Source organism: Lineus longissimus, chromosome 18, assembly GCF_910592395.1.
Source record: "Lineus longissimus chromosome 18, tnLinLong1.2, whole genome shotgun sequence".
Lineage (NCBI taxonomy): Eukaryota > Metazoa > Nemertea > Pilidiophora > Heteronemertea > Lineidae > Lineus > Lineus longissimus.
The window spans coordinates 6,063,869-6,078,480 of record NC_088325.1 but is presented as its reverse complement, the minus strand read 5'-3'; the positions used below and the strand labels follow the sequence as shown (position 1 = coordinate 6,078,480).

Sequence of the window (14,612 nt, the reverse complement as noted above, 5' to 3'; positions counted from 1 at the left end):
GCGATTGAGGAACGATACTTCGAAGGAAGCGGCCTGAGTTTAAATGAAATAAAGTCGTGCAATCTTACAATATGTTACTACAAGAAATGTAAAAGTGGTCACTACACTAGTTTACCATTCCGAACTAAAGCTGTCATTAATGTGCAATCAAATGATGAGAAATGTTTTCTGTGGAGTCTTTTGGCTGTCAAATACAAAAACGACATAAACGTCACTGAAATCTATCCCAATCAAAACGAGGAAAGCTCAATAAAGATCAAATCCTTTCATGTGTGCGTTCAAAAGGATATCCCTAAGATCGAACAAGACAACAATCTCAAGATTAATGTGTTCAAGTTAGAGAACGAATGGGCTAAAAGCATTTATGACGCAAAGCTGGAACCACTCTACCTCTCTAAGGACCACGATGATGATGGTGTTATCGATCTGTTGTATTTCAATAAACATTTCAGTAGGGTAAAAGTGACAGTTCTAACTCAGACCACATTTGACTGACATCCCCTTCAGTCAAATGTCAGTCAACCGCTCGCCTTCGCTCGCTGTACAATTGTCAGTCAAATCCCAGTCAACACGTTTCACGAATTTTCTCCACCCTTTCCAGTTAAATCATAGTCAAAACAAAACCCAGTCAAATCCTAGTCAACACGTTTCACGAATTTTCTCATTTTGATAAATTTTCAATAATTTTTTATCCAGTCAAATCCCAGTTAAACCCGTTCTTCAAATCTGGAGAACGAACACCTGGTCAAACATCAGTCAACACTTTTTCCCTCAGTCAAACATCAGTCAAACCCGTTCTCCAAATCTGGAGAACGAACACCTGGTCAAAACGTGGTTAAATCAAATTATTTTTCAAACCGCTCGCTTCGCTCGCTTTACACAATTGTACAAAAGTACAAAATTTCTACAACTTCTACAAAACCGAAACTTAAAAAAGGGGAATACCCTTTCCAAACGTATATCTAATTAAAAAATATTATATTGTATAAATAAAATGGAATATCTTACACGTGATTGCCACACATGTTTTGAAGAAAGATTACTGGCCGAGTTTAAAAAAGATACACAATCAAAATGTGGACGAAGATACAAATGTAAACCATGTTCAAACAAATATAAAACAGACAAAAGATCGACTGATGAATCTTTTAAAAAATCACATAATCTTTCAGCAAGTCTTTATCATTGTCTTAGAAGAAAACAGAAAAAATCCAAACTTGAGAAAGTTATGGTCTGTTCTTTAGATGGTCTGTACAAGTGGATTGAATATCAATTTGATGATAATATGACATGGGAAAACTATGGTGACTATTGGCACATTGATCATGTTCTTCCACAATCACATTTCAATCATCTTAATGAAGAAGAACTTTTACTGTGCTGGAATTGGAGAAATTTACGCCCTATTACGAAAGAAGAAAACATGGAAAAGGGGAATAAAATTGACTACGAACTATACTCTCAAAATGTATCCTTAGCAGCAGAATTTCTTGAAGAAATTTAAAAAATATTTCTTCTAAAATAAATAACCACACCTATGATTTCAAAAAAATCATCATAGGTGTGGTGAGCCTTGAATCCTACATTCTCGACCAAGTGGTGATTATATAGGATACTAAAATTCACAAAGAAGTCCCTCAGTGGGCAAATGTTAATATTTCTTAGCGTCTTTGTCATATTATAATCAAGTTTTTGACTATAAAATGACTTACTGTAACAAAAACTGAAACTTAAAAAAGGGAAAGTCCCTTTTCATGACGGTATTTAATAAAAAATTTGTTGTAATATATAAATGGAGACATCCACGACGCTAAGAAATACTGAAAATAGCTCAACTGAAATACTATCGACCGACGAGTTGAAAATTCTCGCCTTTAGACACAAGATAAAAAATTACGGAAGTCTTAGTAGACATAATCTACTCGAACAGCTTCAACAAATTCCGAATAGTTTTAACGATGTTGAAGTGAAAATTGACAAGCCAGTCGCTGACTTGTCTCAAATTGAGAAACGAGTTCTTGCACAAAGACTTGGAGTCAATGCTAGAAAATTCAAAAAAGAACAACTGGACACAATTTTAGAGGACAAAATTCAGAATGTGAATCTGTCCGACATCAAACCAAAAGCTGTGAAAGCGAAAATTTCCATCAGGAAGCCACTTTTACAGCAAGTTAAGGATCTTGGCCACAAAAATTTTCAGAACCTCAATATTGAGAAGTTGAATCAAAGGAAAAAAGCGGTGATCAATGTACAAAATACTGATCAGCTTTGCTTCAGATACTCTGTTGAAGCCGCCTTGTTAAATATTCCAAAGAACACAGAACGTGTAGCAAATTACAACCGACCTGAATTCGATCACATGTTCAAAGGTCTTGACTATCCAGTTACTCTCAAAGATATTGACAAATTTGAGAAGAACAATCCTGGCCTTGGAGTCAATGTGTTTACATTTATCCCTAGACAGGTAGTCTTCAAAAAGGGTGAAGAAACTACCATTTACCCAGCTAGAATCTCTGAAAGAATTCTAGCGGAAGACAAGTACATCAATCTCCTACATTACAAAGAAGATGATACATCAGAAAATGAGAGCATGGAAGCTGTCAAAGACAATGCTAATTACCATTATGCGTGGATCAAAAATTTCTCAAGGCTTGTATCTGCCTCACATTCAAAACATGATGGACAGGTCAAAGTATGCTTCAGATGCATGAAAGTTATTTCAGCATCAACGAGCGAACTCCTTGATAAAAGGTACCATGAACATCTTGATAACTGTGTACAGTTTGAATGTGTAAAAGTTAGGATGCCTTCAGATGGAAAGAACAACTTGCTATTCACTAACTTGAAAGCACAACAAAAACATCCAGTTGTGATCATCGCTGACTTTGAATGTTCGCTAAAGAAAGTCAACCAAAATCTTGGCGAAAAAACAGTTCAAAACCAACAGCACTTTCCAAACAGTTATGCGATCTATATCCAGTATGATCAGTCGCAAATAGCGAGGAAAAATAAGATGTTTACCTATATTCAGCAGGCAGAAGATGAAGACATTGGTGAACACTTTGCCAATACAGTAACTTCTATCTGTGAGCAGATTGGATCAAAAATTCTATTCAACCCTAAGCCAATGGATGCTTTGACTCATCACCAGCAGCAAACTACTTACAATTTTGCTAGAAACTGTTATCTCTGTGACAAAATGTTCACAGCACAAAATTTCAAAGTTCGTGATCACAATCATTTCACAGGTGAATACAGAGGAGCAGTGCATAGAAATTGTAATCTACTCTTCAATTCTCCAAAGTTCATACCTGTATACTTTCACAATTTGTCAGGCTATGATGCACATCTGTTTGTGAAAAATTTAAAAGGGAGACTGAATGTCATCGCCTCAAACTCTGAAAATTACATATCTTTCAGCAAGGTCTTACCTATCAATGATGACCAAATTGAAATAAGATTCCTTGACTCTTACAGGTTAATGCAGTCTTCACTAGCAAATCTAGCTAAGAATTTGCCTAATCAGCAAAAGAAAAATTTAGCTACAAAGTTTAATGGTGAACACTTTGACCTCGTAACAAGAAAAGGTGTCTATCCTTATGAATGGGTTGACTCATACGAAAAATTGCAGAGTCAACAATTACCATCCATTGAAGAATTTGACTCAAAGTTTAACAACATCAAAATTTCCCAAGAGGAGTACCTACATGCCCAACATGTGTGGGATAAGTTCAACTGTCAAACCTTCCAAGAATATCACAAGTTATACCTTGAAACCGATGTTCTACTCCTAGCTGACATTATTGAAAACTTTAGACAGACCTGCATGAACATCTATAATTTAGACCCCGCATTCTTCTTTACATCTCCAGGTCTGTCATGGCAAGCAATGCTTAAAATGACGAAGGTTGAAATCGAACTTCTCACAGATGTGGACATGTACAACTTCTTCGAATTAGGTATTCGAGGGGGAGTATGTCAAGCAAGCCACAGATATGGCAAAGCAAATAATCCACTCCTGAAAGACTATGATGAAAATCAACCTACAAGTTACATCACCTATGTCGATGCCAACAACTTGTACGGTGTCGCCATGGGTCAAGATTTACCGGTTAGAAAGTTCAAATGGATGAAGGACTTTTCCAAGTGGCAAGACACCGCCTGCACATTAGAGGTTGATCTAGAATATCCAGACCATCTTCACCAGCTTCACAATGATTATCCTCTTGCTCCTGAGCACAAGAATGACAAGCTCATTCCTAACCTGCAAGACAAGAAAAACTATATTGTGCATCACAAGATCTTGAAGTTCTATTTGAGTCAAGGTCTCAAACTGAAAAAGATCCACAGAGGTATCTCATACGAAGAGTCTAGCTTCTTAAAAGAATACATTGACTTCAACACAAGCCAACGTGCAAATGCCAAAAATGACTTCGAAAAAGACTTCTTCAAATTGATGAACAATGCGATATTTGGCAAAACTATGGAGTCAGTAAGGCGTAGAAATGATATTACATTAGCCACAACTGCCGATCAGCTTGGAAAATTAGTCAATAGTAACAACTACAACTCACACAAAATCTTCTGCAAAGATCTAGTCATGGTGGAACGACAAAAAGCAGAAGTCTATCTCAATAAACCAATATTTATGGGGCAAGCGATTTTAGACCTCTCTAAAGAGCATATGTATGACTTCCACTATAACCATATGATGAAAAAATATGAGCACAAAGCACAACTGCTGTACACTGACACCGACTCACTAGTCTATAACATACAGACTGATGATATCTACAAAGACATGCAGAAAGATGCTCACTTGTATGACTTTTCTAATTATCCTAAAGATCATCCACTGTTTTCAAAAGCGAATAAAAAAGTCCTTGGAAAATTTAAAGATGAAGAGGCTGGCAAGGTGATCGCTGAGTTCATAGCTTTGAGGGCTAAATTATATTCCTATACATGTGACAAAGACTGTGAAGTCAAAAAGTGTCAAGGAATTAAGCGACAAGTTGTGAAAAGTGAAGTCACTTTTGAAGATTATAAGTCTGTGCTTTTGGGCAAGGTCCCAATCGAGAAAAGGATGAATGTCTTCAGAAGTCGAGATCACCAACTTTACACAGAGCAAGTCACCAAAGTAGCACTAGATGCAGCGGATGACAAGCGAATGGTCCAAGCTGATGGAATAAGTACATTGGCTCTAGGACACCACTCGCTATGTTCGTAAAAATTTTATCATAGATAAAATGGACTTTCCACCTTATCTTAAATTTAACCCAGATGCAAACTATCCAATCACTTACAAGAATAATTCTTTGACCAAGGACCCCTTCATCCACCAGAAGATTCAAGTAGCACCACATCAAAGCTTTGAGTACGATACGATTGACATTTTCCCGGATAAGATCCCACCAAGAATATTTTCACAGTATGCACAAGTGCAAGACTATTTAAAAAATGCAACCCTGGATAACTGGGACAACCAATTCAAATTTGCACTATGGTGTGCGACATCTGGCTGTGGTGTATCATGGCACAATAATGTTAACCATGCTGACCCTTTAGTACAGAGCATCTTTAGATTCCACGTGTACTTCACGGTCAGAAAGATATTACATCAGCTAAAAATTCCTTTACCAGGAAATCCTGACTTTAATTCAAAGAAAAATCCCTATAGCACACAAGCCTATGAAAATTTAAAGCTTGAATTTGACAGAGTTGACTTCAACTACTTTCACAAAGGCAAAATGCAAGCGCTAGACATCATCATGGACAATGGTAAGTATTATTTGAATGATCCAACTAAGTTCCCGTTCAATGCAGACAAAAAAGGATCTGTGTATGCCGATCATCACAGGCTTTACATTGATACACTGTCTTTCATCTACTCAGATGACTGGTCCAATTTTATCACTTTAGACAGTAAAGGATTGACTAAAGCAGGCATGAGTAGAATCAATGAGTCCATTAGGACATATGTATATTGTATCCTGGGCGCACAAACTATGATAAGGCAAGACATGTTAGACTCCTTGGACACACAAAAGCAGTTTGGGATCTTGGTGGAAGATGCGATTCAAGGACAAACGTTAGTTGACTCCATCAAAACATTTCAGTCAGCGAGTATATTAATTCACTCAAAACAAGCGTATGCGTACGCTTTAGAAAAAGCAGGGACACGACTAGATTTCGCCGTTGGTTTAGGATTACAACTTGTACCGAGTCATATGCGATTACATATTGGTACAATTGAGGGGTATAATAACTCTCTTTTGACTGCTACAGAAAATACAAACTTTGGCATCAACTCACATATCAATGTCAGAAAAAGCGACAAGTGACACGAGCAAAACAAGTGGGCACAGCGAGTACAGCAAGCACGAGTAAAAAACCTATAGCGTCAGCGATCAATTCACTCAATGCGAGTGAAGCTAGCATTGTACACGCGGGCGAAGCGAGTCATTTACCATTTACAATAGGATAAATTACTGTAGGTCTTTTAGTTCAAACTATTCTCTAAAATAAATATGATGCAAGAAGAATATGCGAAGTACTACTATCCATCTGCTTTAAAATTTTATAGGATTATGAAGAAGAAAGATCATAACATAAAATTTAACGACATCGATGCATTTGTAAAGCAGCAAAAAAGTTATCAACTACATAAAAAGCAACCACAAAAGATTCAGGGTCACATTATAGCCTATCGTGAGAATGCCCTATGGTTTATGGATCTTCTAGACATGTCAAATTACTCAAGGCAAAATAAAGGATACAAATGGATACTTCTTGCTATTGATACATTTACCAGAAAAGCCTATGCTGAAGCTTTAAAAAATAAGACAAAATTTGAAGTGAAAAATGGGTTTGAAAAAATTTACACACTTGCGAGCCCAATCACACTTATTATTACAGACTCTGGCAATGAATTCCTGAATAGGCCAGTACAAGACCTATTCAAAGAGTTAAACATCAAGCATGATACAGTGGACATAGGAGATCATCATGCGCTAGGACTTATTGACAGACTATCTAGAACCATTAAAGAGATGATATTCAAGGACTTTACAGAGAAAAATTCAGTAAAATGGGTTGTTCATTTGCAAGAGTACATTACTGCGTACAATAGTAGACCGCATAGAGGAATTTTAAACTATGCTCCTAATGAAGCTGCGCATCATGAAAGTGAGTTGATTGAATTAAATGCTGAAAAGTCTATGCCAGTTGAATACAAATTTAGAATAGGTGAAAGTGTTAGAAAGAAGTTAAAGAGACCTATATTTACTAAAGGTTACAAACAGATATGGTCCAATAGAACTTACACTGTAAAAAATATTGAGGGAGTGCATGCAATATTGAATGATGATTCTAGAGTTAGACTTGATGCTTTGCAGCGTGTGACACAAGTGCTAGCTACAATTGATGAAGAATCAGAGGTTGATCACGTTGAAAAAGAAGCTAAAATTGAGTCAACAATTAAACACAAAGAAGGCTTAGATCCTGAAAATAGTATTGACTCACGGTTGAGAAGGTAGTAACTTATAGGATGTTTAGTATATCCTATAAGTTACTATTGTAATTTTGCAATAACATCAATTAATTTATTTTCTGCCTCAGTCAGCCACTGCGTCGATGGTGTATCATCAGTATTATAATGTTCAAACTCAATAAGCATTGATTGTGTAATAGGGAAATTATGTGCTTTAAAAAAGGTCAGAATAATTGCAAATAATAACTTAACTCTCAGTTTGTTAACTCTGTCTTTTAATTTAATTCGTTCTTTAATCTCAACTAGTACTTTGTCAATCTCATAATCCCACAAATTAAATCTATCTTTAACCTTGAGAATATCTGCATTGAACTTGTCTTGAATGTCTTGAATTTGATCACCTTTTAGACCTTGATCACCTTTTAGACCTTGATCATCATTTGAACCAAAGTTAGTATATAAATTATTCATTTATTTTAACATTTTATTTTTTATTCTATAATAAATGGACATGTCCTACGGTAAATACTTAGACCCTTATCGAACAGATAAAACAGCTGGAGGCTTAAAAGCCAAGAGAAATGTTGAGGTCATTACACATAACCCTAATTCTGTAAATCCGGGTGAAACACTTTATGTGAAGATTCCCAAGCTTGAGAAAGGACAAGTGATTGTTCCTGCAAGCATGAAGCTCACGTTTAAACTTTCTACCACATCAAAAGCGAGCAATGCAGCCAATGCTACACCAGCTACATTTGTGGCCAATGTTGGTCGAAATATTATGGACAGAATCACAACAAGTATGCGGGGTGAACACATGAGTGAAGTGAATAAAGCCTTCATCTACAACACTTTCAAAGACTTTTGGTTGACTGAGAAACAGCGAAAGAATCGAGTACAACAAGGAATTGTGAAGGATCAGCGAAAAGATGGTATTAAAACAGTCTTTGAGGACCGTTACTGTATTCCTATTGAATCAGAACTATTTGATACACATGCACCCTTTTACCCAGCAGCTATTTTGGAGTCCATTGAGTATAACATCAAATTCAATGATGCAAAGTATGTGGTCGCTGGAACAGCATCCTCAAAGACATATGCTGTGACTGATATTCAGCTCGAATATGAAACAATCACCTCTGATGTACTGACTCAAACCATTGAATCTTTTTATAGATCTGACATGAGATGGATGTATGAAGATGTGCATCTTTTGAGGACAGAGTCAATTGGAAAGAATAAACGGGTGAATATCAATGTAGATGTCAATCGCAAATCTACAAAGGGGATTCTGATATTTTTCCAGAAAAATTTCGCTGAGTATGACTCAGAGAACACAAGTTTTCAAAACCCTGATATTACGAATGTGACCATCACTTCTGAAGGGATCTCACATTGTATCTTCAAATCTGGAATGAAGGGTTACAACCAGTTCGATGAAGTCAAACGGCTTTATATGCCAGAAGATCTTAAGCACTCTGAGGACTGTATGATGGATATCGAAAAATTTTACGACAAACACAAGTATGCTCTGTGGATTGACTTAAGATCAACTGAAGATAACGCTTTGCATGGATCTGGAACTGCAATGTCAAATATTAAACATGGCTTACAACTTGAACTCACTAGAAGTACTGAAACAGAATATGACATGCTTGTCTATATTGTATGATCAAAGCTCATTGGACCAAGTGTTTAAAGAAAACCGTTGTATTCCCAGTGGCGAAAAGGATACAGTTCTTGCGCAGATTGATGCAGGTAAACGACTTTTACTGCGCAGAAAGATTCCATTTGAGTACAAAATTTTATCATAAATAAATGGAAACCATTGTTGAAGAAGAGCATAGTGAGTATGACATGCGAAGTGAATTACTCTCTCACTATCAATCAGGATTGCTGAGTAAACTAGGAATAAAAGCGAGTGAAGTGACAATTAAAAAAGCATCTAAAAAAAATATAAAAAAACTACATGGTGAATTTCAAGTCAAATATAATACACAGATTGCTGATGATTTAGTGTCTAACTTACTATTCGGATATACGCAAGCTGTGAGAGTGGCATTCCCAAATTTAGACCAGAAAAAACTTCACAAAAAATTAAATGACAATATTATAGTAAACCACGAAATAAAGAAACAGCTGGGTCAGTACATGAACCCAACTCTTCTGGCAGCAGGCACAATTGTGGCAAATACAGCAGAAACTGCCTTGGAAGCACCTGCGTCAACGAGTGTACCAGCGATCGAAGAGTGAATAATTTTATAGGGTGGGTTAGACCTTATAAAATTATGGCCAGTTCAACTGTTCAAATATAGCATACACCTTTTTCATTGAGTCAGTTAATGTTTTTGGCTGTTCAACCAAGGAGTAATGTTCAAGTAATTTTTGTAGTATAAATTTATTGGGAAAGAAGTTCGTCCTACCTATTTCATCGTACCTCTCATAAAACAATGCTTCGAGTCTTTTAAAATCTCCTTCAATCGTACTACAGTCTTTTGATTTGAACAATAGTTCATCTTTATAGAGATCTTTAAATTTTGAAAATTTAGATGGTACAAGCGCATGAGTATCTTTCATACCATAGTCTAATCCTTGAATATATCGGCTTTTTTCAACTGCATTTGACCATAAAACTGGCTTATGACTGAGCGGATTGTAATAGTTGTCTATTGTGCCACAGTCACAGCAAACTATTTCATGCTCTAGTATGGCATGATCGGTTGAATAACAGTCTTTACATATCCAATGGTCGCAGTACAGGGACACATATCTGTTCGCTATTGTGAGCTCTTCGTGCAGAGAGATAGCGTCTGAAATTTCATTCATATACAGGTGTCCTGTACATTGTATATGGTTTTGGTGCCAGAGCAGCAACAACTTTGTCATAAATTTCGTCAAATGTGTGAAAATTAACATTAGGTTTCATTTTATTCATAGTAGAATAATTTTTATTAAATAGTGATGACGTTAATAGTCACTTTAATAGTCATCAATAGTCACTTTAATAGTCATCAATAGTCACTTTAATAGTCATCAATAGTCACTTTAATAGTCATCAATAGTCACTTTAATAGTCATCAATATTATTTTATGTAAATAAATGACGAATGAAGAAGAAAATGAACAAGTTAAAGACATTACCACAGCTGAAGAAAAGCCAAAGAACTCTAAGAGAGTTGAATGGGGAAAGAAATTGGGTCAGTTGAACAAAGGAAAGAAGAAGCCAGTACAGCAAGACAATGTACAAGCTAGGAACTACTATCCTTATATTGTAGCTGCTAGTGTTGGATTAGCTGTATTTGTGCTATACTATAGTTCACAACCACAACCGGCGAGCGTAGCGAGCGTGGTGTCTCCACCTGTTACAAGGACTCAACCTGCTAAAACAAAGCTAGAAATATAATATTTTTTATTCTTATAATAAATGGACACTATTAATCCAAAACAGATCGGTAACACAGTATATCATGCTGCTGTTTTAGCAGGTTTAACCGTTGGCTATGGTATGGCTGCAAAGAAACTTCTGAAGTCAAACATTGGAGATCCTAGTAAACCAGACCTTATGGAAGCGTTGAAGCTTACGGGAGCAGTGGCACTTGCTATTATTACAAAGGGTTATCTGGAAAAGCAAGGGTTACCGAAGAACATTACTGGGTAACAAAATTTTTATAAAATAAAAAGAATATGGCTGGCATGATTTTAACAACCATTTTCGGGGCAGTAGCTAATGCGACTGCTTTCGTAGGAGGTAATGCCATGTTCCACGCATTTGATGCGCAGAATGCTGCAGAAGAGCGTAAAAGACACGATTTAGCGAGCGAAAAATTACAAAAACAGTCAGCGATGTGGTCGCACAATAGAATTAAACATCTTGACTTCCTTGCAGAACAACGACAGAAAAAACATCAAGCACAGTCAGACATGTTAGACATGAGAGACTCTATCCGATTGTATGACAGCATCCACCCTGAACCTACTTTGTCTCATTATTATAAACCTAGTCAGAGTCAGAAAAATTATGAACAGGCCTATATTGCTGCAAGTGTCATAGGATCTGCTGTGATAACAAAATTTTTATAAAATAAATGGCAGACTATCAAGGGTTTGATAATCCTACATATGTTGATGATGTAGATCCTGCAGGTGATGCAGGATCTGGGGAAAATTATGAGGATGCAGTAACAAACATGGATGAAATCTACAATCAACGGGTAGAGGGAAATAAAGCACTTGAGGGGGAGATGGATGCTGGTAGTGCCCAAGAAGACAAAAAAATTAGAGCGCGTACGGAAGAAGAAAACAAAAAAGAACAGCAACGAGTGGCGGCTGATAATGATAGACCTAGTGGAACTGTACCATCTAATCTTGATTTAGAAATAGTAGAGAAAACTATAGTCATTGATAAAAAAACTAACTTTTTAAATAATTTTTTGCTCAAGTCCAATCTTAAATCAATTAATGATAGTGCTTTGAATACGATACGTAACAGGATGGTGACTAATACAAAAGGAGTAATGTATTTTAGACCTTACTACCAAGGAGAGCCAGTAAGGCTCTCCATGGAAAATAATCCCGAAGAGCCTTTGGCATATAATACTGTAGTAAAACAAAAAGGTGCAAATGAATTTTTGAGATTTATTAAATTTGCTGGGCCGGAGGAGGATCCAGGACTTGCCAACATTAAGGAAACAACAGGACTTGAAAATAAAGACACCGCCACCCTTGTAAAAAAGATCAATTTTGCTACGGGTGAAGTAAGGTATGTTGAGAAAGCGAATGCAGATCCTGCAGGTGATGCAGCGAATGGAGGGAATTTACCTCTGGAACCTGCAGTTAATGTCATCAATCGTGAACAAAAGACCAATTTTGGTGCAGGTGAACCAAAAATTGTTGTTGTCAATGATAATGATATAGAAGGGCTCCAAGAAACCATTATGAATTCAGGCAGCCCTATTAGAACAGGTGATTCTAAATTAGATGAGGAACTTGGCTTATTCAGACGTGTTTGGAAAGCTATTAAAGAAAAATTCCAACGAGTACGTGACAGACTAAATGATAAAATAGCCAGATTGAGACGAAGTGATGATCCTGAAAAGGAGTCATTAATTAACCATGAAGAACAAAATTCACGTGAGAATGATCATGCAGAAGAAATTGAATTGAGAACTTTAGAAGAATCGAACAAGGAACCTTTAAGACGATACGGTGGGAAGTTAGCAGGTACAGCCAGTGATCCAAGCAGATCCTTAGGAGACAGACTTGACGCCCTGTTCAAATTGAAGGGTTTTAAACTTGGCACCATTGTCACCGCAGTTATTATAGCGTTGTCTGCCATTGGTGGAACTATAGGCTCTTTAGTAAAACCAAGTGTTCCTTCAAAGTCAGTTAAACCTGATACACCGGGAGGATCTGGAAGACCTAGTAAACCGATAGGACCTAGCATTCCTTCTAAGCCAGGAATTCCTAGTAAAATTACGCAGGGTCTGATAAAATTTAAAAATTGGTTACTTTCCTTAGGTTCTAAAGCTCTAGCAGTACTTCAAGGAATTCTAGGGGCCATTGTGTCTACTATCTTGAAAGCAGCTGCTAGTGTTGTAGGATTTTTAGCAGAGCATTTGATCATCGCAGTGGCGGTGACTATTCTTGTCATTGTTCAAGTATTGTCATCCAATATAGGAGGGATTAGAAAAAAAGCAAATAAAATTTCTTCTAAAATAAATGAACATTAGGTTCCATGACACATTACGATGTCTACTCACTGGGAGTATTCAGCCGTATGAAACCGTACAGGTTGAAAAGGCTATTATTCCTATGACCTACTATAATTTTTCAAGGAAATTGAAGAATCACTATCTACGGTTTGCTACTGTGGTCAATAAAGAATATACAGCACAGGAATTGATTACTATCCCCGATGGATTTTATACTCCAGCTACCTATAATAAAGCAGTACAGGAAGCGCTGAGTGAAAAAGGACATGCTGATAAATTTGATCTAACTTATGTACCATGTGAAGGTAAAATAAAAATTAAAGTTAAGCCACCGTTTGGTGTGATTCTCCATAAAGAACTAGGTGAAATATTCGGAATGACCTCTTCAGAGACTACCTTAATAAGCTCAGAAATTACTGGTAACAAACCTTGTAAATTGTTACCACATCATGAGTACAGAGTTTCATGTAGTATTGTCGATACGAGGAAAAATTTAGTAAATGGAAAGCGCAGTGATCTTATCACTACGTTTGTCCCCAAAGGTAAATATATATTGAGATATGCATGAATATACCTCCCTGCAAGAAGTAAAGATCGCGCAGCACGATCATACTAGTATTGAACTACAGGTCAAAGATCAGAATGGTGAGACTATTGAATTTTTAACTCCGGTTTCAATTGATTTACGGTTAGAATAAATGGATGATGTCGATGGAGTGGAAGAATTTAGGCTTGAGAAAATTAAAGATAAAATTACAGAATTAGAGGTGAATATTGGGGAAAGAAAAAAACTGTCAAAAAAATATAAAAAAGCTAGTCAAATCTTGCACGGTTGTGAAATTAGCATCAATTGGTGCGGCGACAGTGATTGGAAATGTAGTCAGCATACCAATTTCCGCCATTTGTACAGTGTTAGGATTGGTAGGAAAAATTGTAGTTCCTCAGTTGAGGAAAAAAGAAAAAACATTTAGATATTTTAACCAAGAAAAAAGCATGCTTAATGAATGTCAATAATTTACTTTCCAGAGTCAGTGACAATGGGACTATTACTGCGAGCGAATTTGAGCTCATCATTACATCTTAGAAAAATATTATTTTATTCTTATAATAAATGGACATGTCTTACAGTAAATACTTAGACCCTTATCGAACAGACAAGTATCCCAAAGGCCTAAAAGCCAAGAGAAATGTTGAGGTCATTACACATAACCCTAATTCTGTGAATCCGGGTGAAACACTTTATGTGAAGATTCCCAAAATAAATGATAAATTTTAGTTCTACCATAATCCTCATTTGAGCGAAAATGATAGAACCTGGGCTTATCGCATCCAAAGTATCCGAAATGACATGACTTTCATCTGAGATAATCAGTTTGGGCTATTTTAGCAAGTCAGACAAGAGTAGTGTGGAT

The 14,612-nt window shown here is 36.5% G+C and overlaps 1 protein-coding gene across 1 annotated transcript; it reads left to right on the top strand.

Annotated features, from left to right (window-relative positions):
* The first annotated feature begins 1,792 nt into the window (after positions 1 to 1,792).
* Positions 1,793 to 5,227, top strand: LOC135502638 (uncharacterized). The gene has a single exon (XM_064795592.1). The coding sequence runs from the start codon at positions 1,793 to 1,795 to the stop codon at positions 5,225 to 5,227; it is 3,435 nt and encodes a 1,144-aa protein (XP_064651662.1).
* Positions 5,228 to 14,612: the final 9,385 nt, after the last annotated feature.